This window comes from Phyllobates terribilis, unplaced genomic scaffold (assembly GCF_046119375.1).
Source record: "Phyllobates terribilis strain yellow unplaced genomic scaffold, ASM4611937v1 Scaffold_3__8_contigs__length_932513732, whole genome shotgun sequence".
NCBI lineage: Eukaryota > Metazoa > Chordata > Amphibia > Anura > Dendrobatidae > Phyllobates > Phyllobates terribilis.
Genome location: NW_027362763.1, coordinates 380774402 through 380799733, shown reverse-complemented (window position 1 = coordinate 380799733; position 25332 = coordinate 380774402). Strand labels below are relative to the sequence as shown.

Here is a 25332-nt window from a genome sequence, read left to right as displayed (position 1 = left end):
ATGTTTTTTAGCTCCTGTGCTGCCCAGATGTAAATAATGAAAATAGCCAGAGCACCACTGTTCCATTTCTTGTTTAGTGCCTGTTGGTAAGAACTGCAGCTCAGTTTGTATTTAGATGAAGGGTCGGTCATCAATACATCAATATCTTAAGGCTCGACACCCCTTTTAAGTGTTAGAGAAAGCAGTAGAGAGGGGAGGGGGTTGTACACAGACCTCCACAATATGGAGAGGGATAAGGTATGTACAGATTCAGGAAAGGCAGATAATAAGTACAGGAGTAAAGCTGATATATTTGCCACTAAAAACATCAGCACCTTGAATACAAACAAAGCTCAAATCCAAGGAGAGATACTCCAACATAAGAAAAATCTGAAACTTGAACCAAGCTACAAACTGCATAGCAAGGGTCTGAAAATGAATGAAGAAATTAAGATTGTAGACTTGCACTAGCATCTGTAAAAAAAATAAATAAAATCATTGTTTCCAAGTTAAAGATGTTCATAGACTTTAACTAGTGTTTATCACCACTGAATTTAAAGAGAATCTGTCAATATGCAAGAGCAATTATATTAACAACAAGCTATTGAACCCTCTCTACCCCCAGGTGTCGAGCATTTTTATTGGAATATGGTCCCCCGTCCTGTTAAGTGCTGCCCCCATCCTGTTATGTGCTGTCCCCATCCTGCGCCCCCATCCTGTTATGTGCTGTCCCCATCCTGGTATTTGTGCTGCCCCCATCCTGGTATTTGTGCTACCCAATACTGTTCTCCCATCCTGTGATGTGCTGTCCCCATCCTATCCTGGTATGCATGGCACCCCCTCATATCAATCCTGGTATGCATGGCTCCCTCATCTCCAATCCTGGTATGTATGGCCCCTTCAGGCTTATGCTGGTATGCATGGTACCCCTCATCCCCCAATCCTGGTATGCATGGCACCCCATCCCTCATCTTGATATGTATGGTACCCCTCATCCCCAATCCTGGTATGTATGGTACCCCTCATCCCTATCCTGGTATGCATGGCACCCCTCATACCCAATCCTGGTATGCATGGCACCCCTCATCCCCAATCCTGGTATGTATGGTACCCCTCATCCCTATCCTGGTATGCATGGCACCCCTCATCCACAATCCTGGTATGTATGGTACTCCTCATTCTTACCCTGGTGTGCATGGCACCACTCATCCCAAACCTGGTGTGCATGGCACCCCTCATCCCTATGGTATGTATGGTATCCATCCCTCATCCTGGTATGCATGATACCCCATCATCCATATCCTGGTATGTATGGTACTCCTCATCCCTCATTCTGGTATGCATGGTACCACTCATCCCCAATCCTGGTATGCATGGTTCCCCATCCCTCATCCTGGTGTGTATGGCACCCCCTCATCCCTATCCTGGTATGCATGGTACCCCATCCTTCCTCCTGGTATGCATGGTACCCCCTCATCTCTAGCCTGGTATGCATGGTACCCCTCATCCCTATAACGCTGCGTACACACAAAAAAATAAATCTTATCCTCATCTTTCTTCCCTGTGCTCCAGCGCTGCGTCCCATTCTGCTGGAGGCCGGGGGAGGAGTGTGGTGGTGGACTACGCATGTGCCCATACCGCGCTGTCCGGCGCCATTTTGCTGAAGACACACTGCAAATGTGTCTTCAGTAAAATGGCACCGGATAGTGCGCTGTGCGCATGTGCCGATTCCGATGCCTCACTTCTGCCCTGGTCTCCGGCCACAACAGAGGCGCCGGGGCAACACTCCTCCCGGTCAGGTATGTAAGTATGGAGCAGTAGATCGCGATATGCATTCAGTGTCTACGCATACCGCGATCTCCGGCGCCTTACACTCCTCTTACCTGTAACAGCTCGATGCGTTCTTCTGTCTGGAGCCAGACTGCTCAGGTGCATCGCGTTTGCGCAGTCTATAAAGGCTTCGGACAGAAGGATGCATCTACGATTATATTATAGATATCTCTATGACACTCTAATAGTTATATTTGAGGGTTTAACTGCACCCACTTAAAAGATTCCCAAAATAGTAAACAATGGGACAAAAAGAAATAACTTTATTATGTATTCTGAGAAGTCCTATGGAGTAGAACATGATCCCTCTCAGACCATTCAGTTAATCATGTAATACATTCTATGACTCCAGTTTCTTCCACCTTTGCTGGACAGTGCACCCCACACTTGACTGTTTCAGTTGAGATGTGATAGTCAGATGAGAAATTTCATTAGCCCAATACACAGAATTATGCCTGACAACTTGATAGAAACCTCATCTGAGCAGATGATCTTATCAAGAATGTCTGGGCTGTTAGAGGCTTGGTTACGCATCATCTCACAGAATTGCAATTGAAGATCTAGGTCATCTTCCCGAAGACCATGTAACAGTCTTCTCTGCAGATTCAATTTCAATTTACACTTTAAGTTTTACAAGGTTATTATCAATATAGATTGCTTCTGAGACTCACATTGTATGGACTTTTTTGGACTTCACTTGACAGACAATTTCAGTTTTTTGCTGATACCATTTTGGGGTAGATACGATGTTTTGATCACCTCTTATTGCATTTTATTGCAATGTTGAGGTAGCCAAAAAAAACATAATTCTGGCGTTTCAATTTTTTTCTTGCTATTTCGTTTACAGATTGGATTCATTTTTTCTAGATTTTGATAGAGCGGACTTTTACGAACAGATCAATATCAAATATGTGTATTTTATATATTTTTTAAATAATTTTTATGTCTGCTGGCAGACATTGTTCTGGTTGGGGCAATCTTTACAAACCACTGCCTGCTTGTCATTTGGGAGATCTGGGTCACTGACTTGACATGGTTTTATTTTCTATTTGAGTTCAGACCGTGGCTGTCTCCTCTATATTGTTCTTTTAAATATAATTCATTTTAACTGAGTCTATTAAAAGTTAAGTATTAATCGTCTATTTTTCCCCTGCTGTAACAGATAAAAAAAATATCAGATGAGCACTAAATCAGTGAATAACATTAGTCAGAGTGCAATCCAATTTTTTATCGGATTGCGCTTGTACGATTTATACAATGATGAGTAAGAGACCTTAGCCTGTGACTTTTTTTTTTCAGAAAAATTCAAATAATACTCTATAAGTAAAATTGTTGCCATATAGAAGGATGATATACTGCTAAACTAAAGAATAAGTAAATAAGTAAAGTAATGCCCTATAATAGTGGTATTACATTTGTTTAATGATATTCATGTCCTCAAACTAAATATCAAGTCAAAACTAAGGTACAGTATAGTAAATCTAACATATTTTTGCTATTATATATTAGTGTCTCTCCACATTTGCTCTCTCCATAAAGACACTAAAATAATTTTTTTTACTTTCTCTTTTTATTTTTATAGGGTGATAAAGGAAATCAAGGTGAACGTGGTATTCAGGTACAAGTTTTGTAACTGTAATAAAATCTACTATAACATAATTCCTCTTCAGCATTTTTTTATTTCACTGCTGGAGTGGTGCAAGTAATCTAAATAATCTGACGCTAGTCTTATACTTACCAGACGCCATCTTCAGCTGTTCCCATCGCCGCTCTGCCTTCTTGTGAGAGCAAGGTCTGACTGACCGGAAGTCAGAGATAATGGTCTCAAACTCTCAATGCAAGTCTACAAGAGCCTGGTTCTGGCATTCATAGACTTACACTGAGCAAACACTGGAACGATCTGTAAGTCACAAACTGCTGTAAACTGACTGGTGCGGCGCTGATAAAAGATGAAGACGGCAGCTGGTAAGTATAAGGCTAGGGAGAGAGCACTTAGATTACTAGCACCACTCCAGCATTGCAATAAATAAAAATTCTGGAGTGGTACTTTAACAAGTCGTATTTCCACCATACAATTAATAAAGCATTCTGTAAAAAAAAACAACAACGTAATACTGGGTAGGAAATACAGAAACTGCAAGAAAATCCTTTCCCAACTGTAAGGTAGCGCTATTCATCACGCTGGGGGGTACTCGCTTCACCGGATCAATTAAAGCACACATGCAACGTTTTCCGGTAATATGAAGACCAGCGGTTTATTACACATCATAAACCGCTCATAACATAGTCCATCTCAGTGGCTCACAGGAATGTTACACATGTATCCTAGAGCCTTTTCAGTGGCAGCTATGCCCGCTTAGCTTCAAATACAGACTTCAGCAAGGTACAGCAACAATATTCACTTAAAGCGCAGATTTACCTTTGCCGGGTCTCAGCTGCTTCTATCAGCTCGGTTCTGCCACAGCTGTGGCTTTAAGGCTTCCCAGACGTAGTCTCCAGGCCACGTGCCTTCCAAGGCTACTGGTATCTCAGACACAGGGATCCAGCCTCTGCCTTCCAGGCTAGTGGAGTCGCAGGGACCAGGCTTCTTGCCTTCCAAGGCTACTGGTATCCCGGACACAGGGATACAGCCTCTGCCTTCCAGGCAAATGGTGTCCCTGACACAGGGACCAGGCTTCTTGCCTTCCAAAGCTACTGCTATCCCGGACACAGGGATCCAGCCTCTGCCTTCCAGGATAATGGTGTCCCAGACACAGGGACCAGGCTTCTTGCCTCACCAGGCCTCTCTCACTGTTTCAAAACCACCAGGATTTATACAGTCATATGAAAAAGTTTGGGCACCCCTATTAATCTTAAGCTTAATGTTTTATAAAAATTGGTGTTTTTGCAACAGCTATTTCAGTTTGATATATGTAATAACTGTTGGATACAGTAATGTTTCTGCCTTGAAATGAGGTTTATTGTACTAACAGAAAATGTGCAATCTGCATTCAAACAAAATTTGACAGGTGCATAAGTATGGGCACCTCACCAGAAAAGTGACATTAATATTTAGTAGATCCTCCTTTTGCAAAAATAACAGCCTCTAGTCGCTTCCTGTAGCTTTTAATGAGTTCCTGGATCCTGGATGAAGGTATTTTTGACCATTCCTCTTTACAAAACAATTCCAGTTCAGTTAAGTTTGATGGTCGCCGAGCATGGACAGCCCTCTTCAAATGATCCCACAGATGTTCAATGATATTCAGGTCTGGGGACTGGGATGGCCATTCCAGAACATTATAATTGTTCCTCTGCATGAATGCCTGAGTAGATTTGGAGCGGTGTTTTGGATCATTGTCTTGCTGAAAGATCCATCCACTGCGTAACTTCAACTTTATCACTGATTCTTGAACACTATTGCCAAGAATCTGCTGATACTGAGTGGAATCCATGCGTCCCTCAACTTTAACAAGATTCCCAGTGCCGGCATTGACCACACAGCCCCAAAGCATGATGGAACCTCCACCAAATTTTACTGTGGGTAGCAAGTGTTTTTCTTGGAATGCTGTGTTTTTTTGCCACCATGCATAACGCCTTTTTGTATGACCAAACAACTCAATCTTGGTTTCATCAGTCCACAGGACCTTCTTCCAAAAAGAAATAGGCTTCTTCAAATGTGCTTTTGCATACCTCAGCCGACTCTGTTTGTGCGTACTTGCAGAAACGGCTTCTTTCGCATCACTCTCCCATACAGCTTCTCCTTGTGCAAAGTGCGTTGTATAGTTGACCGATGCACAGTGACACCATCTGCAGCAAGTTGATGCTGCAGCTCTCTGGAGGTGGTCTGAGGATTGTCCTTGACTGATCTCACCATTCTTCTTCTCTGCCTTTCTGATGTTTTTCTTGTCCTGACACTTCTGGCCTTAACAAGAACTGTCCCTATGTTCTTCCATTTCCTTACTATGTTCCTCACAGTGGGAACTGACAGGTTAAATCTCTGAGACAGCTTTTTGTATCCTTCCCCTGAACAACTATGTTGAATAATCTTTGTTTTCAGATCATTTGACAGTTGTTTTGAGGAGCCCATGATGCCACTCTTCAGAGGAGATTCAAACAGGAGAACAACTTGCTAGTGGCCACTTTAAGTAGCTTTTCTCATGATTGCATACACCTGGCTATAAAGTTCAAAGCTCAATGAGGTTACAAAACCAAAAAAAGTGCTTTAGTAAGTCAGTAAAAAGTAGGCAGGAGTATTTAAAACAAGAAAATGATAAGGGTGCCCATACTTATGCACCGGTCAAATTTTGTTTGAATGCAGATTGCACATTTTCTGTTAGCACAATAAACCTCATTTCAAGGCAGAAACATTACTGTGTCCAACAGTTATTACATATATCAAACTGAAATAGCTGTTGCAAAAACACCAATTTTCATAAAACATTAAGCTTAAGATTAATAGGGGTGCCCAAACTTTTTCATATGACTGTATATCCTTTTTGTGCACACAGGACCTGTGATGATGTCACAGTCAAGTGATCAGTCACCTGAGGGGGAGGTAAATGGTCAGCCAGAACACACCCCCTGGTCATTTTAGCAATGCAGCAAGTCGCTGCATTACACAACCAATAAATAAGAATGAATAGAACCGAGAATAAATTCACTAAAAAAAATGCAATTTTTATTGAAGACTATTTTAAAAACTTTTATTCATCTTAAAGAAATACTCTATGCACAAAAATAGATAAAATGCATTCACACAGAAAGAACACAAGTTGGGATATGCAGGATTGAGGCTGGATACAATGTTGCAGGCAGCATACAAAAAAAGTACATGTACAAATACATAATAAGATATAGCCAAAAGTGGCTTACTACTGGCAATCTTACAGAGTGGAAGTACATACAAATTAATAAATATTAAGAATCAAAGTAAAATCATAAGGCCAGTACATAAGCAAATGGTAAAGAATGAACAAATGGAGGAAGTCCTAAACCAGCAGCAGGGTGCCAGACCAAGGTCTTTGTGATTCTAAGGGTATGTGCCCACGATCCATAATAGCAGCGTTTTGGACACACCTCATCTGCGCTGCATCCAAAATGCCGCATTGTACAGTAGAAGCACAGTGGATGGGATGTATAGAAATCCCGTGCCCACTGGGCTTTTATTTGACGCCGCGTAAACTCACTGGCGGCGCGGATTTAAGAGCTGCAGCATGTAAATTTCTATTGTGGAGACGCTAGTCTATGCAACAGAAATTTCCAAAATAGAACGTATAAGGTGCGGTAACTCCGCATGTGTCACTGAACACATGTGGATTTACCTGCGTTATCAGATGCAGCGCTTTGGACGGAGCGAAAATAAGCTGAGTCCAAAGCGCTGCTATAGCCTGATCGTGAGCACATAGCCTAAGATATGTACGAACATGATTGAGGATGTAGTCTTTAACCAGGAATTTTTGGTTCAGTTGTTCATAAAAATAAAATCAAAGAGAAGGTTGAAAACTTATGTAATAACATTTATTTCATCTCATTTGTTAAAGGGCCAAAAAGGAATGAATGGTTCTCCCGGTAATGAAGGAATTAAGGTATAGAATATGTATAATATATATTAGCAGATGCTTAGCCGCATTTTTCGCTTGGAATACTCAAGCAATTTTAGTGTGATGTGACAGCAATCTAATGGGTGCACCTATTTTTTTGTAAATTGTATGAAGATCCTAAGAATGTTTTTCCCAACATAACATTTGTTTGATTAGATCCAATGCTACATAGGTTTAATATCAAAAAGTATTCAGATATCATATTATACTTAATGAATGTACAATTTTCATAGTCATGAAAATACAGAAAAATCTTTAAATGAGAAGGTGTGTCCAAACTTTTGGTCTGTATTATATATATATATATATATATATATACATATATATATATATATATATATATATATATATATATATATATACAGTACAGACCAAAAGTTTGGACACACCTTCTCATTTAAAGATTTTTCTGTATTTTTATGACTTTGAAAATTGTACATTATCAATGAAGGCATCAAAACTATGAATTAACACATGTGGAATTATATACTTAACAAAAAAGTGTGAAACAACTGAAAATATGTCTTATATTTTAGGTTCTTCAAAGTAGCCACCTTTTGCTTTGATGACTGCTTTGCACACTCTTGGCATTCTCTTGATGAGCTTCAAGAGGTAGTCACCGGAAATGGTTTTCACTTCACAGGTGTGCCCTGTCAGGTTTAATAAGTGGGATTTCTTGTCTTATAAATGGGGTTGGGACCATCAGTTGTGTTGTGCAGAAGTCAGGTGGATAAACAGCTGATAGTCCTACTGAATAGACTGTTAGAATTTGTATTATGGCAAGAAAAAAGCAGCTAAGTAAAGAAAAACGAGTGGCCATCATTACTTTAAGAAATGAAGGTCAGTCAGTCTGAAAAATTGGGCAAACTTTGAATGTGTCCCCAAGTGCAGTTGCAAAAACCATCAAGCGCTAGAAAGAAACTGGCTCACATGAGGACTGCCCCAGGAAAGGAAGACCAAGAGTCACCTCTGCTTCTGAGGATAAGTTTATCCGAGTCACCAGCCTCAGAAATCGCAGGTTAACAGCAGCTTAGATTAGAGACCAGGTCAATACCACACAGAGTTCTAGCAGCAGACACATCTCTACAACAACAACTGTTAACCCTGCTGTTCTGTTCGCATTTACTATACACTTGTAGTGTTCCGGGTCACTATGGCCCGGCTTAATAAACCTTGATTTTAGACACTCTAACTCAATTTTTTTTATACTTTTTGATTACTAGACTGTTTGTGAACATGATTGGTAGTAAAAAAAAAAGAAAAATGAAATAGAAATCTTTTTTTTTTTTTTTTATTCAGAAAAAACAGAGCAATGAGCAAAACGAAAATAGAAAACTACACATATTTTGTAAAAAAAAAACAAAAAAAAACAATCAAATCAAACTTTTTGTGAAAAAAAATTAAGGATAATAAACATTACAATGTGAATATATTTACATGATCATATAAATTTACGGATTCTTGCATGAAAAACAATACACATGTTTTTTGCATAGAAATGTTTTACAGCCAGAACATGTTATACTCGTCTTGTTGTCACAAGTAGAAGGGCAATAGCTGCATCTTTTTCTTTTGATGCCGGAAGAGGCCATGGGGGTAGAAGCGCTTGTGGAGGACATGGCTTCACTGTCCTGGGCATGTTGATGGATGCTTTGTACCAGGCCTGCTGCTGCTTCTGTTCTTGGTGCAACTTTTCTGTTCTCAATATAAGGCCTAACCAGTGACTTCCCCAGTTCTTCTATAAATAGTCTTCTTTTATGGAGTTTGTTGGGGTTCCAATTGGGATTGATTTCCCTCCACAACACAAAAGAATTATAGGCTGACAAATCCAGAATGTTGTAAAAGAGAATCATTGGCCACCGATTTGATTTTCTTTTGCAGGAATATGTACCAATGAGCTGGTCTAATGTGTCTACACCACCTTTGGTTGCATTGTAGTCCAAGATCATATTTGGTTTTCTATCTTCCCGTGTACTTACTTCATTATCATGGTGGTTAGTACTCATTAGTATGACGTTTTTATTTTTTTTTGGCACATAAACAACAAATGTTGTATTTGGAGTAAAGTAAAACATAGAGCTATGTAAACTTCTTTTCCCCAAAATACCTTGTGGTAGTTCAGGCTTGTTTCTTCTGATCGTACCCAACATGGTAAGTTGTCGCTTTAGTAACATTTGCCCTAGTTGGTATGAAGTAAAAAAATTATCACAAGTTACATTTTGACCTTTGAGACCATTCGTCAAATCAAGGACAACTCTCATCCCCTGATTTTTTTCAACTCTTTGTCCTGGTGTTTTGCCAGAATACACCTGTGCATTATAAAGGTAAGAGCTTGTGCTGTCACATAATGCCCATATTTTTATCCCGTACTTCGCCGGCTTGCTTGGTATATACTGACGAAATGGGCACCTACCACGAAATGAAACTAGTTGCTCATCAACGGTTACTGCTTCCCCAACGTTGTACAAATGTCTGTGCTAGCATATGTGTACTGATAAGAGCAGAGAAGATAAGAACCCATCTGAAAACAAGCAGATAAGCCAGGAAGACAGACTTACTAAGCAAAAAAAAATTATTTGCAAGACTTTACAGCTCAGCTTTACAAAAAAAAATGTCTTAGACAGCGCGTTCTGAGCAGTCCGTTCTGCGCATAATATACACGTGTAGTGCACACCTAGTGATCTCTCCGGATGCACTCTACATTTTAGAATAGACTGTGCACCAAAAATAATCAATATAAAGCCATTTTTATGGTGCGCAGATCTCAATGCATACCCCCGGTAGAGCGCGTGTACGACCCCATTGAAATAATTTAGGAAAAAAATCAATTGATATACAATAGTAGATGCAATAAATAGACCCAACTGAGGTTATAACTCCTTTATTTCACTGAAAATATGGCCTCACAGCTGTAAAAAACGATGTTGGGTCACTATGACCCGAACACAACAAGTGTAACTTTTTGCGTGTAGCAAAAAGTAAACGGAAAAAAAAAAAAAAAAAAAACTCATAGGTAGGTCCCCCCAAATGAGGAAAAGTCAAGGAGTCTCAATTTTTAGAGACTTACAGAAAAAAATCTACAGGGCCGCAAAAAGTCTGTTCGGGTCACTATGACCCGAACAGAACAGCAGGGTTAAGAGGAGACTTTGTGCAGCAGGCGTTCATGGTAAAATAGCTGCTAGGAAACCACCACTAAGTACAGGCAACAAGCAGAAGAGACTTGTTTGGGCTAAAGAACACAAGGAATGGACATTAGACCAGTGGAAATCTGTGCTTTGGTCTGATGAGTCCAAATTTGAGATCTTTGGTTCCAACCACCGTGTCTTTGTGCGACGCAGAAAAGGTGAACGGATGGACTCTACATGCTTGGTTCCCACCGTGAAGCATGGAGGAGGAGGTGTGATGGTGTGGGGGTGCTTTGCTGGTGACACTGTTGGGGATTTTTTCAAAATGGAAGGCATACTGAACCAGCATGGCTACCACAGCATCTTGCAGCGGCATGCTATTCCATCCGGTTTGCGTTTAGTTGGACCATCATTTATTTTTCAATCGGACAATGACCCCCAAATACACCTCCAGGCTGTGTAAGGGCTATTAGACCAAGAAGGAGAGTGATGGGGTGCTACGCCAGATGACCTGGCCTCCACAGTCACCAGACCTGAACCCAATCGAGATGGTTTGGGGTGAGTTGGACCACAGAGAGAAGGCAAAAGGGCCAACAAGTGCTAAGCATCTCTGGGAACTCCTTCAAGATTGTTGGAGGACCATTTCCGGTGACTACCTCTTGAAGCTCATCAAGAGGATGCCAAAAGTGTGCAAAGCAGTCATCAAAGCAAAAGGTGCCTACTTTGAAGAACCTAGAAAATAAGACATATTTTCAGTTGTTTCACACTTTTTTATTAAGTATATAATTCCACATGTGTTAATTCATAATTTTGATGCCTTCTGTGTGAATGTACAATTTTCAAAGTCATGAAAATACAGAAAAATCTTTCAATCAGAAGGTGTGTCCAAACTTTTGGTCTGTACTGTATATATATATATACATATACACTGCTCAAAAATTGGCAAAGTCGCCACTGGCGCCCTGTGCTCATCACAGTTGAAAGCAGGTTCACACTGAGCACATGTGACAGAGTCTGGAGACGCTGTGGAGAGCAATCTGCTGCCTGCAACATCCTTCAGCATGACCGGTTTGGCAGTGGGTCAGTAATGGTGTGGGGTGGCTTTTCTTTGGAGGGCCGCACAGCCCTCCATGTGCTCGCCAGAGGTAGCCTGACTGCCATTAGGTACTGAGATGAGATCCTCAGATCCCTTGTGAGACCATATGCTGGTGCGGTTGGCCCTGGGTTCCTCCTAATGCAGGACAATGCCAGACCTCATGTGGCTGGCGTGTGTCAGCAGTTCCTGCAAGATGAAGGCATTGAAGCTATGGAGTGGCCCGCCCGTTCCCCAGACCTGAATCCGATTGAGCACATCTGGGACATCATGTCTCGCTCCATCCACCAACATTGCACCACAGACTGTCCAGGAGTTGACGGATGCTTTAGTCCAGGTCTGAGAGGAGATCCCACAGGAGACCATCCATAACCTCATCAGGAGCATGCCCAGGTCTTGTAGGGAGGTCATACAGGCACGTGGAGGCCACACACAATACTGAGCCTCATTTTGACTTGTTTTAAGGACATTACATCAAAGTTGGATCACACTGTAGTGTGTTTTACCACTTTAATTTTGGGGGTGACTCCAAATCCAGGCCTCCATTGGTTAATAAATTTGATTTCCATTGATGATTTTTGTGTGATTTTGTTGTCAGCACATTCAACTTTGTACAGAACAAAGTATTCAATGAGAATATTTCATTCATTCAGATCTAGGATGTGTTATTTGAGTGTTCCCTTTATATTTTTGAGCATATACACATACAGGTGCTTACAAAATTAGAATATCTTCAGAAAGTTACTTTATTTCAGTTCTTCAATGCAAAAAGTGAAACTCATATATTATATAGAGTTATTACAAACAGTTATCTATTTCAAGTGTTTATTTCTGTTAATGTTGATGATTATGGCTTACAGACAATGAAAACACAAAAGTTATTATCTCAGTAAATTAGAATACTTTAAAACAACAGCTTGAAAAATGTTTTTAAAATCAGACATGTTGGCATACTGAAATGTATGTTAAGTAAATGCACTCAATACTTTGTCGGGGCTCCTTTTGCATCAATTACTGCATCAATGCGGCGTGGCATGGAGGCGATCAGCCTGTGGCACTGCTAAGGTGTTATGGAAGCCCAGGTTGCTTTGATAGCAGCCTTCAGCTCATCTGCATTGTTGGGTCTGGTGTCTCTCATCTTCCTCTTGACAATACCCCGTAGATTCTCTATGGGGTTAAGGTCAGGCGAATTTGCTGGCCAATCAAGCACAGTGATACTGTTGTTTCCAAACCAGGTATTGGTATTTTTGGCAGTGTGGACAGGTGCTAAGTCCTGATGGAGAATGAAATTTCCATCTCCAAAAAGCAGAGGGGGAAGCATGAAGTGCTCTAAAATTTCCTGGTAGACAGCTGCGCTGACTTTGGTCTTGATAAACCATAGTGGACCTACACCAGCAGATGACATGGCTCCCCAAACGATAACTGATTGTGGAAACTTCACACTAGACCTCAAGCAGCCTTGTTTTCCAAATGAAATGCTAAATTTACTTTCATCTGAAAACAACAACTTGGACGACTGAGCATCAGTCCAGGTCTTTTTCTCCTTGGCCCAGGTAAGACGCTTCTGGCATTGTCTATTGGTCATGAGTGGCTTGACACAAGGAATGGGTCACTTGTAGCCCATGTCCTGGTTACGTCTGTGTGTGGTGGCTCTTGAAACAATGACTCCAGCAGCAGTCCACTTCTTGTGAATCTCCCCCAAATGATTAAATGGCCTTTTCTTAACAATCCTTTCAAGGCTGCGGTTATCCCGGTTCCTTGTGCACCTTTTTCTACCACACTTTTTCCTTCCACTCAACTTTCCATTAATATGCGTGGATATAGGACTCTGTGAACAGCCAGCTTCTTTAGCAATGACCTTTTGTGGCTTACCCACTTGTGGAGTGTATCAATGACTGCCTTCTGGACAGCTGTCAAGTCAGTAGTCTTCCCCATGATTACGGAGCCTATTGAAACAGACTAAGGGACCTTTTTAAATGTTTAGGAAACCTTTGCAGGTGTTTTTTGTTAATTATTCTAATTTACTGAGATACTGACTTTTGTGTTTTCATTGGCTGTAAGCCATAATCGTCAACATTAACAGAAAAAAAGCTTTAAATAGATCACTCTGTTTGTAATGACTATATATAATATGAGTTTCACTTTTTGGATTGAAAAACTGAAATAAATTAACTTTTTGATGATATTCTAATTTTATGAGAAGCACCTGTATATAATACTTCACCTGAAAGATGAGGCTCATTTGCTGTTCAGGACTCTGGACAGTTTGCTGACATCCCATATGATTTTAATCTTGACAATCAATGACTGATTTTGTAAATAGTGGGAAAGAGATTTTAAGGCATTGTTCACACATCAGTGATTTCTCACGCTATGAGCACTGACGTCAGTAAGGTTACTACAGTTCATGAACTCCGGTCACCTTACTGACATCACCGCTCAGCACGGCAGGCGCGTTCTTACGCTATTGTAAGTGTGTTCCGGCTGGGATGCTGAGTGATCACATTACTCATGTCACTGCTCAACACACCATCAGGATGTAACAGAGTTGGAGATCGCCATGGGATGTGGGATGGTTTTACTCCAGACCCCTTTGGAATATGTGATTTGTTAAAGGTAATAAATGGGTTAAAGAGATTTTGGGAGTGCTTTGTACAAATAAAGGACTTTTCTGTGTGTACATGTTTTTTGCTTTAAACTTATGGGTTTAATAATAGGGATGTCTTATAGACGCCTCTCCATTACTAACCACTGGGCTTGATGTCAGCTGACATTACAAAGCTGACATCAACCCCAAAAAAAATTACACCATTGATATATATAATTATATTTCTTAATGACATCCTTCTATCTAATTATTCTATCTACAGTAGGGAAAATAACTATTTAATACACAGCCGATTTTGCAAGTTTTCCCACCTACTAAGAATGGAGAGGTCTGCAATTTTTATCATAGGTACACTTAAACTGTGAATCTAAAAATAAAAATCCGAAAATCAATATGTATGATCCTTAAATAATTAAATTGCATTTTATTGCATGAAATAAGTATTCAATCACCTACCAACCAGCAAGGACTCTGGCTCTCTGACCTGTTAGTTTTTCCTTAAGTGCAGAGTAGGAGGGCTTCTTACCTGTATTAATTGCACCTGTTTGAACTCGTTACCTGTCTAAAAGATACCTGTCCACACACTCAAGCACATGCCAACCTCTCCACCATGGCCAAGACCAAATAGCTGTAGCACAATGGCTCAGTGGTTAGCACTGCAGCCTTGCAGACCTGCACAAGTCTGTGATGGGCTACAGGACAATAGGCAAGCAGCTTGGTGAGATGGCAATAACTTGGTGGCACAATTATTAGAAAATGGAAGAAACTCAAGATGACTGTCAATCTTCCTGGGTCTGGGGCTCCATGCAAGATCTCGCCTCATGGGGTAAGGATTAGTGATGAACGAGCACTAAAATGCTCGGGTACTCGTTGCTCGGGTCAAGCAAATTGGAATGCTCGAGTGCTCGACCCGAGCAATGAGCCCAATGTAAGTCTATGGGAAACTCAAGCATTTTTCCAGCGCCCCCCCCTCCCCCGGAGGTCTGCAGGGGGCCTAAAAATTGCCAAGATCGATGGGAACAGTGCTCAACTGATATAGGAACAGCATGGGGAAGACCATTGTAAGCATCTCTAACTCCCAGGTCACTGCTGTGAACAATGTTGTCACAGTGTTATGCCACTAGTGCGGGCTCACAATAAAACATACAAAAACGAAACCAAAATGGATTTTCCTGGGTAAAATGTTAAGGAACATCCTGTCTAGGGTAATGACTTATACATAAGGCAAAATAACTAAAAAAAAATGCTTTCCACACCTTGGGCTATGTTTACACGTATTATTTTTGATGCGTTTTTGTACTTTTGCATTGCTTTCAACGGTGAAAAATACATTCACCAGTAAATGTAATTTTAACATTTTACTACCTTATCTGGCCATGTGGTGTGTGAGACATGATCAGACACTTCCATACACTGCTGAGAAGAAATGGGAACAGCATGGGGAAGACCCCTGGAAGCATGTCTGACTCCCAGGTCACTGCCTAAAACTGTGGTCATCAGACGTGATCCTATATTACTGTGGTAATAATACAGACATTTTTGGCAACGTGACAAATATTAAACTCCATTTAAAATGGGCAAGGCTTGTGGCAAGGGACAGGGAAGTGGCCGTAATGGTGATGGTGCACGCAGGGGCCTAGCCGTGGGCAAGATGAAACTGTGCCCACGGCTGAAACTGAGGGAGCACAACAAACACCCTCATCATGTCGAACTACATTACTGTCCCAATTTCTAGGCGGTCGCGGAATACCACTTTTGAAGCCAGAGCAGTGTGAAAAGGTTGTTGGTTGGATAGCAGTCACTTTGTCACCACCACCCTGTCTTCCACACTGTCCAGTCTCGGTAGCCGTGAGTCTGGACCACATTATTATTATTTCTTTAGCGCCATTTATTCCATTGTGCTTTACATGTGAAAAAGAGGTATACATCGCAAAAACAATTGCAATAATCTCAGAACAAAAATATGACAGTGACTGGCACAGGAGAGGAAAGGACCCTGCCCACGAGGGTTCACAGTCTACAGGGGATGGGTGAGGATACAGTAGGTGAGGGTAGAGCTGGTCATGTAGCGGTATGGTGGAGCAAGGGTTTATGCAGGTTGTAGGCTTGTCGGAAGAGGTGGGTTTCCAAGTTCCTTTTTGAAGGTTTCAACAGTAGGCGAGAGCCAGATATGTTGGTGTAGAGAGTTCCAGAGTAGGGGGGATGCACGGGAGAAATCTTGCATGCGATTGTGGAAAGAGGAGATGTGAGGATCGGAGGTTGCGTGCAGGTAAGTACCGTGAGACTGGGTCACAGATGTATGGAGAAGACAGGTTGTGGATGGCTTTGCATGCCAAGTTTAGGATTTTGAACTAGAGTCTCTGGGCAATGGGGAGCCAGTGAAAGGATTGACAGAGAGGAAATGCTGGGGAATAGAGGGGGGACAGGTGGATTAGTCGGGCAGCAGAGTTTAGGATAGATTGGAGGGGTGCGAGAGTCTTGGAAGGGAGGCTACAGAGCAGAAGGTTGCAGTAGTCGAGGCGGAAGATGATGAGGGTGTGTACTAGTGTTTTTGCAGTTTCGGGGTTGCGGAATGTGCGGATCTGGGAGATATTTTTTACTTGGAGTCGGCATATTCCTCACCCTGATCCTCCTTCCTCAAACCATTCAGAGTGCTCTGAGTCAACTGATCCCACACTTGGACACTCTTAAGAGCTGTTTTGTTCATCTTTCCATTTATAGATTCTGGCCTCTCGCTCGGAAGTAGAAAGAGCTAGGATATGTGGTTTGAAGGAGAGATTAGAGTCCAGGGTTATCCCAAGAGCTGTTCACTTTTCTACTTATAGATTTGGGCCTCTCGCAAGGCCCGTTTCAAGCAGAGCAACAGAAGATTGCATGTAGTGATGACAAAATATTTCAGCAGCCAAAGGTGATGGTGGGAAAGTGCAATTACTGTCGCAAGAGGTGGGTGATAATGAGACACAATGGACAAAAAGTCAGGAGGAGGACCAGAGTGAGGAAGTGTAAGACGAGGTGATGGATGATGAAGTCAATGGGCCAAAAGCCAGGGTCCAGAAACAGTGTCTGCGGGTGACACCACTGCCTCTTCCCCTGTTGTATATGCATGCCAAGCCTCCATTCATGATGCAGGCGAAAATGCCTCCCACCCTGCACCTGTCGTTGCATACTTGCAACCATCACCATCAGCGTCCACGTCCTTATCCCAGCACAGTGTTCAGTTGTCCCTACCCCAGTCTTTGCACAAATACACAGCCAACCACCCACAGGCCACAATACTAAACTGCCACATTTCTCTACTGCTTTCCACTAGAAATTTTACCTTTTAGGCTCGTGGAGGCGGAAGCTTTCTGCAACCTCATGGCGGCGGCTGCCCCTCAGTACTCGGTTCCCAGCCACCAGTATTTCTCCCGGTGTCATCTCTGCCTTATACACTCACGGGTCCCAGAACATTACCCGTACCCTCACCAGCGCAGATGGTGGGAAGGACCGCCTAACCACAGACACATGGACAAGTGAATGTGGCCAGGGATGGTACATCTCACTGACACATCACTGGGTTATTATTGTGGAAGCCAGGACCAAGTCGGACCCTGGGATGGAATATGTCTTCCCAACGCATAGGATTGCGTGCCCTGTATCAATCAAGCTTCACGACAATGTTCACAAGGTAGACAGCAGCAGTAGTCGGTCTCCTAGTCAACTAGCAAATTATTCATGATGATAGAGGCCACCATCTCCTTAGCATTCTGGTACTTTTCTGTGGGAATGAGCTTGTCTCCAACCAGCCAGGAATATTTCCCGTGAATTATGGTACAACGCTATGGTATTAGCAGTGTCCCCAGTACCAAAAGCGAAGCCATCCATAATTTCCTTCTCAGGAATTTTATTTGGAAGACTGAGTGGCTACCCAAATACATTTGTGTCTCACAAAGGAGCTGAAGATACTGATTGGCAGTAGGTGCAAGTTTCTCCAGCATGATAGACCAGAGATTACGCAAGGCAATATATGGGAGATTAGTTCACAGATATTATGAGGAGAAAGATTATGGATGTCTTTGTAGGTTAATGTTAGTAGCTTGAACTGGATACGCTGAGCAATTGGGAGCCAGTGAAGGGATCTTATAAATTGCAATCGTATAGATTGCTGGAGCCAGTCCACAGTAAAAAAGCAGCCATATAGTGTCCGGGAACCTTCCCACAGAATTAGCCAGGGCTGCTTCTCGGCAGTGTTGGACAGGCCCACCAGGGAACAGGATACTCCTCCGGTGGGCCCTGGCTTCTCCTGCAGGAGAGTTCATTGTGCAAACCTTGAAGGTCATGATGATGATAGAGGCCACCATCTCCTTAGCTTGCTGCTGGTACTTTTCAGTAAGCTAACTATTTAACTATCTAACTATTACACCGCCAGTTCTGTCCCCTACACAGTAGCACCTGTCCCTACTCTGCCTGTTTCCGGGTTAGACTGTGACGAGCATAGGGGCACCAGGTCTTATATAGACCTGATGACGATATGCGGCCAGTAGTGATGATCAAGTATGCGCGTTGCTCGAGATTTACGAGCATGCTCGGACGAGCACCTATTATCTTCAGCGTGCTCGGGGGTTAAGTTTTCATCGCTCCGTAAACATGATTTGTGACTGTTTGACAGCTTTAACATATGTGAAAAATACTGGAAAGACAAGCATTCCTCACATGTATTAAAGCTGTCAAACAGTCTCAAATCAAGTTCACGGAGCGACGAAAACTTAACCCCCGAGCACGTTGAAGATAATAGGTGCTCGCCCGAGCATGCTCATAAATCTCGAGCAACGAGCATGTTCGATCATCACTAGCGGCCAGCCAATCACTGTAATGCCTCAACCAAGATGGCTACAGCATTACAGTGAGTGGCAGACAATCCGTTCACGATCATTGGCTCTCCAAAGAGCGCCAAACATGCAGGGCGGGGACCTGAGCTTCCCGCCTGTGCATTCCGGAGATACTCGCTGAGCGCCAAGCATGTCGAACAGTGAGATGCTCGGGCGAGTACTGAACAGTGTCAAGCATGCTCGCACATCATTAGTAAGGATGATTCTGAGAAAGGTCAGGAATCAGGCCAGAACAGGGCAGACCTGGTCAATGACCTGAAGAGAGCTGGGACCACAGTCTCAAACATTACCGTTAGTAACACACTACGCCGTCATGGAGTAAAATCCTGCAGGGCATGCAAGGTTCCCCTGCTCACACCAGCACATGTCCAAGTTCATTTGAAGTTCACCAATGACCATCTGGATGATATAGAGAAGGCATGGGAGAATGTCATATGGTCAGATGAGACCAAAATAGACACTCTCCATGTTTGGAGGAAGAAGAAAGATGAGTACAACCTCAAGAACACAATCCCAACATGGTGAAGGAAAAATAATACTTGGGCTGCTTTTCTGCAAAGGGGACAGGATGACTGCACCATATTGAAGGGAGGATGGACGGGGCCATGTATCGTGAGACTTTGGCCAATGACTTTGTTTCCTCAGTAAGAATATTGAAGATGGGGTGTGGCTGGGTCTTCTAGCATGATAATGACCCAAAATAAACAGCCAGGGCAACTAAGGAGTGGCTCCTAAAAAGCATTTCAAGGTCCTGAACTGGCCTAGGCTATAGAAAATCTTTGCAGGGAGCTGAAACACAATGTTGCCAAGTGACAGCCCACAAACTTTAAAAGATCTGGTGAAGATCTGTATGGAGGAGTGGGCCAAAATCTCTGCTGCAGTGTGTGCAAACTTCGTCAAGAACTACAGGAAACGTCTTACATCTGTAATTTCAAACAAAGGTTTCTGTACCAAATATATTAAGTTCTGTTTTTCTATTGTATCAAATACTTGCAATAAAATTCTAATTAATTATATAAAAATCATACTGTGTGATTTTCTGGATTTTTTTTAAACATTCTGTCCCTCACAGTTGAAATATACCTACGATAAAAATTCCAGACCTCTCCTCTTCTCTTTGTAGGTGAGAAAACTTGCAAAATCGGCAGTGTATCAAATACTTATTCCCCCCCCTCTGTCTGTATGTATGTATGTGTGTGTGTATATATATATATATATATCTGCTCTATTTTGACGGTTCACACTGTGAATTTCTTGTACTCGACTGATGAAATGTCGGGTTTCCTATGAGATGGGTGCGTAAAAAATCACCCGGTACTCGCATGTTCCGTGTGCTGTGCTATTTTTTTCTCGTACCCATTGATTTAAATTGGTGAGTCTCAGCCATTTTACGTGGCCATATGTAGCATGTTGCGATTTTTTTCCTCACCCCAATTCCAGCCCTTATTGAATAACAGTGTTATGAGTGCAATGCGATTTTTTTTTTGTCACATTGCACTCGCTGATTTTATACGCAGATGTGAGCGAACCCTAAAAGAGATTCACTGCCAATTGGCACATAAGTACTTCTCATGTAAAAAAAAATGGAATTACTTCAGTAAGCAATACATTTTGCCATTATTCTTCTCTTATCTTAATACATAGTATTTAAATTGTGTTGATATTTTGATATTATATTTTAATTTCTATTCCAGGGAGAGCCCGGAGTTGCTGGTTCCAGAGGAGAGGTGTGTATCGCTGTCACTAGATTAAAGATGGATATGAATGCTATTTTTCAGCAAAATACATAAATTATCAGTTCTTTACTACAGAAGAGCAGATCTGCCAACATTTTAATTCAGCAAATCATGTGGATTAGACAGTGAAACTCAATTTGCAGCGAAATTAATCCCTGCAAGTTGAATGTTCCTTATAATGCACTGAGGCCTCTCTAAGGCGCAGAGTAAAATAAAGGTAGGGCAAAAAATAAAAAATCAATCCCTCACCTTACTACTCACCTGTCCCACTATTCCCCAGCCTACCACCTGTTCCTCTGTATTTATTATTTTTCCCTTCCTCCATTGTGCCCATTATTTTTACCTTCTTTAAAGTTGTGGCTTGCAGCTTCACTACACCTTCGATGTCACTGCGCAGGCGCCATGTCATCACTTTGGAGACACACATCATAATACAGTGCATTGTGAAAGTATTTGGCCCCCTTGAACTTTTCTACCTTTTGCCACATTTCTGGCCTCAAACATAAAGATATAAAATTCTAATTTTTTTGGGAAGAATCAACAACAAGTGGGACACAATTGTGAAGTGGAACAAAATTTATTGGATATTTTAAACTTTTTTAACAAATTAAAAACTGAAAAGTGGAGCGTGCAATATTATTCGGCCCCCTTAAGTTAATACTTTGTAGTGCCACCTTTTGCTGCGATTACAGCTGCAAGTCGCTTGGGGTATGTCTCTATCAGTTTTGCACTTCGAGAGGCTGAAATTCTTGCCCATTCTTCCTTGCAAAACAGCTCGAGCTCAATGAGGTTGGATGGAGGGCGTTTGTGAACAGCAGTTTTCAGTTCTTTCCACAGATTCTCGATTGGATTCAGGTCTGGACTTTGACTCGGCCATTCTAACACCTGGATACATTTATTTTTGAACCATTTCATTGTAGATTTTGCTTTATGTTTGGGATCATTGTCTTGTTGGAAGATAAATCTCCGTCCCAGTCTCAGGTCTTTTGCAGACACCAACAGGTTTTCTTCCAGAATGGTCCTGTATTTGGCTCCGTCCATCTTCCCTGTCCCTGCTGAAGAAGAGCAGGCCCACACCATGATGCTGCCACCACCATGTTTGACAGTGGGGATGGTGTTTTGAGGGTGATGAGCTGTGTTGCTTTTACGCCAAACATATCATTTTGCATTGTGGCCAAAAAGTTCGATTTTGGTTTCATCTGACCAGAGCACCTTATTCTACATGTTTGGTGTGTCTCCCAGGTGGCTTGTGGCAAACGTCAAACAAGACTTTTCATGGATATCTTTGAGAAATGGCTTTCTTCTTGCCACTCTTCCATAAAGGCCAGATTTGTGCAGTGTACGACTCATTGTTGTCCTATGGACAGACTCTCCCACCTCAGCTGTAGATCTCTGCAGTTCATCCAGAGTGAACATGGGCCTTTTGGCTGCATCTCTGATCAGTCTTCTCCTTGTTAGAGATGAAAGTTTAGAGGGACGGCCAGGTCTTGGTAGATTTGCAGTGGTCTGATACTCCTTCCATTTCAATATAATCGTTTGCACAGTGCTCCTTGAGATGTTTAAAACTTGGGAAATCTTTTTGTATCCAAATCCGGCTTTAAACTTTGCCCCAACAGTATCTCGGACCCGCCTGGTGTGTTCCTTGGCCTTCATGATGCTCTCTGCACTTGAAACAGAACCCTGAGACTATCACAGAGCAGGTGCATTTATACAGAGACTTGATCACACACAGGTGGATTCTATTTATCATTACCAGTCATTTAGGACAACATTGGATCATTCAGAGATCCGCACTGAACTTCTGGAGTGAGTTTGCTGCACTGAAAGTAAAGGGGCCGAATAATATTGCACGCCCCACTTTTCAGTTTTTAATTTGTTAAAGTTTAAAATATCCAATAAATTTAGTTCCATTTCACGATTGTGTCCCACTTGTTGTTGATTCTTCTCAAAAAAATTAGAATTTTATATCTTTATGTTTGAAGCCTGAAATGTGGCAAAAGGTAGAAAAGTTCCATTGGGGCAAATACTTTAACAATGCACTGTATAGTGATGTCACAATGTCATTACATGCTTCGCCTGAGTGGTGGTTTGATGCATGTGCAGTGACTTTAGTTAAAAGTCTTTTGAGCCAGATTCCAGGGCCTTGAGTGAAGGAAGCTGAAGAGAATATATGTGACAGGCGAATGAGAAAAGAATAAGCTCCAAAGACCAGACAGTTGGTTGCAGAGATGGTGGGACAGATGTGTGGTGAGATGAGTGTTATTTTTTTAATCATTTGTCTGGCCCTCTAGAGTGAATTTGAAAACAACTTATATTCTGATGAATATGGCTTTTTGTAAAATTTGAGTAGAATTCAATTCCATTTTACTTGAATACATTTTCTCATCTCTACTAGTTACCCATTTCTCTTTATAGCACCTTGCTTTCAATGAATGTTAAAGGTTGGTTCACCTTAAAATAAATGTAATAAAATCAGATAAAGGCAACGCATTATATATAGTGTCTGGTCAAGGAATAGTGCAGATGTATCTGAGACGATTGAGGTATAGGTTTTTTGATAATCACTCAGTATACTGTAGCTTGCACTTTTTTCATTAAATCCCTGATCATTCTGGGCATAGTAGTCATATGTTGGCCCTAAACAGTAATTGACATAATTGTAATCTCTGCATACATGCTTAAGGCTCATTTAGACAAACGAAAAGTTGGCAAATTAGCATTTTTTGAAATGCTTGTTGACTGAAGATTGGCCACCAATCGTCCAGTGAACAAAACACAAAGCTAATTTTTCTGGTGATTGAATTGTTCATGTCTGCATTAAAATCAGAGTTTTTAGCAGTACATCGGCCTACATAAATGGGAGATGTGCTGCCATAAGGATTATATTCTATGTTCACTGAATGATTGTATTAGCAATTGTTCCGTGTCCATAGAACTCTGGTCGGCCTGTCTAAACTGGCTATTATGTAGGTAAGATTGTCTGCCACCTAGTAGGTCACCCCCTTAATTGTTAAGCCCAGAATGACCTTTGATTTCAATGAATAAAATGTAAGCTACACTGAATCTTTTATCGGAAACCAATATATCAATTTGTTCAGCTTCTCTTGCTCTACAGTATAACATGCTACACATGTGTTGCTCAGAATGTCCAAGCCGATGGATTACCTTTTATCAAAAAAAATATCTTTGTGCTAAGTTATGGAGTGGATAGAAAAATAATCAAAATTGAAAATCCTCAGTAGTTGATACCTTTTAACAGCTATGTGAAAAGATGATAAACACAATTTTATGAGTAAAAGGGAATAATGTAAAAGCACAGTTATAGAATCAATTTACTTATACTGTTATCTTTTCAGAAAGGAGACATTGGAGAACCAGGACTTCTAGGTTTTAATGGACAAAGAGGAGAGCCTGGTCCTCCAGGATTAATTGGTACTCCTGGCCCTAGAGGTATTAGTGGGGATAGAGGTCCACCTGGCCTGCCTGGTCAAGAAGGAAGACCTGTATGTAACATTCTTTCTTCATGTAATCATTTTGCTTTATACCTGAAATGGATTGTGAAAACTGATGCAAATTGATTCAAAGCAATGTAGACCAATGTCTTTGTCATCACTGTTTCAGTCAGATTACACCAGTTGGTAAGGAAAAAAATAATCTTAGAGGATTATCATGTTTTTTTTGCAAGCTTAACAATAGTAGTTTAACATTGATGTGCCTTTTAATCTTTCCATAGCGAATTTATGCATATTAAGTAACATCAATTTTTTTTGTGAAACAGATACTATTGGAATGCTTGGTTTACTCTATCCTAATTCCCTATCTTTCTCAGAGGTTTCTTCTTGACCCTTAATAATCTAGTTTCCACATAAAATCTACAAAAACAGTTTTTACTAAAGTCTCAAACAATCTAATAACTAAAGGACATGGCAGCTATTCTATACTGATTATTCTTGATCTCTCTGCATCATCTCTCCAACTCCACCAACTAAGTACGCTCAGTTGTATTGGCCTTTTTTATAGCTCACCTTGTGGGGTGTTTTCACAAATCCATAAATCTGAAAGAATAGCTTGAATTGGAGGCAGTGGTGCAGAGAGATATAGCGGATGGTACGTGGAACAGCAGAGCTGAATATGATGGACAGCACATGGCACACAGTTAAATTGTGGATCTGGATATCTTAGATGGCATTTGGAACAGTGTAGAATAGTGGATCTGGAAATGCAGTCAGGCACCTTGGTACAGCTGAGTGAAGCATATGAACAGTACTTTGGAGCAGCAGGGCCAAATATCCTGACAGGCAACTTAATAGAGCATAGCTAAGTGTGTGTTTAGCACCTTGGAGCAGTAAAGCCACGTATGAAGACATCCATTTTGGCATAGTAAAGTGTGTGCACAACACCTCAGGGCTCAGGACAGCAGAGGCAGCAGGCACTCCTTGGTGAATACATAGGAGCCCTAGTGACTCGCCCCCTGGGCCGTGGGGCACTCGGATCCGGGCAATAGGGAGCGATGG

General features: G+C 41.6%; 1 protein-coding gene across 1 annotated transcript in view; it reads left to right on the top strand.

Annotated features, from left to right (window-relative positions):
• The window catches only part of COL21A1 (collagen type XXI alpha 1 chain), a 475958-nt gene that overhangs the window by 404145 nt on the left and 46481 nt on the right, over positions 1 to 25332 (top strand). The window contains exons 24-27 of the mRNA XM_073675431.1: positions 3392 to 3427; positions 7329 to 7373; positions 20777 to 20809; positions 24175 to 24321. Of these exons, the coding sequence (XP_073531532.1) occupies positions 3392 to 3427; positions 7329 to 7373; positions 20777 to 20809; positions 24175 to 24321 (261 nt within the window). The remainder of the gene's footprint in view (positions 1 to 3391; positions 3428 to 7328; positions 7374 to 20776; positions 20810 to 24174; positions 24322 to 25332) is intronic.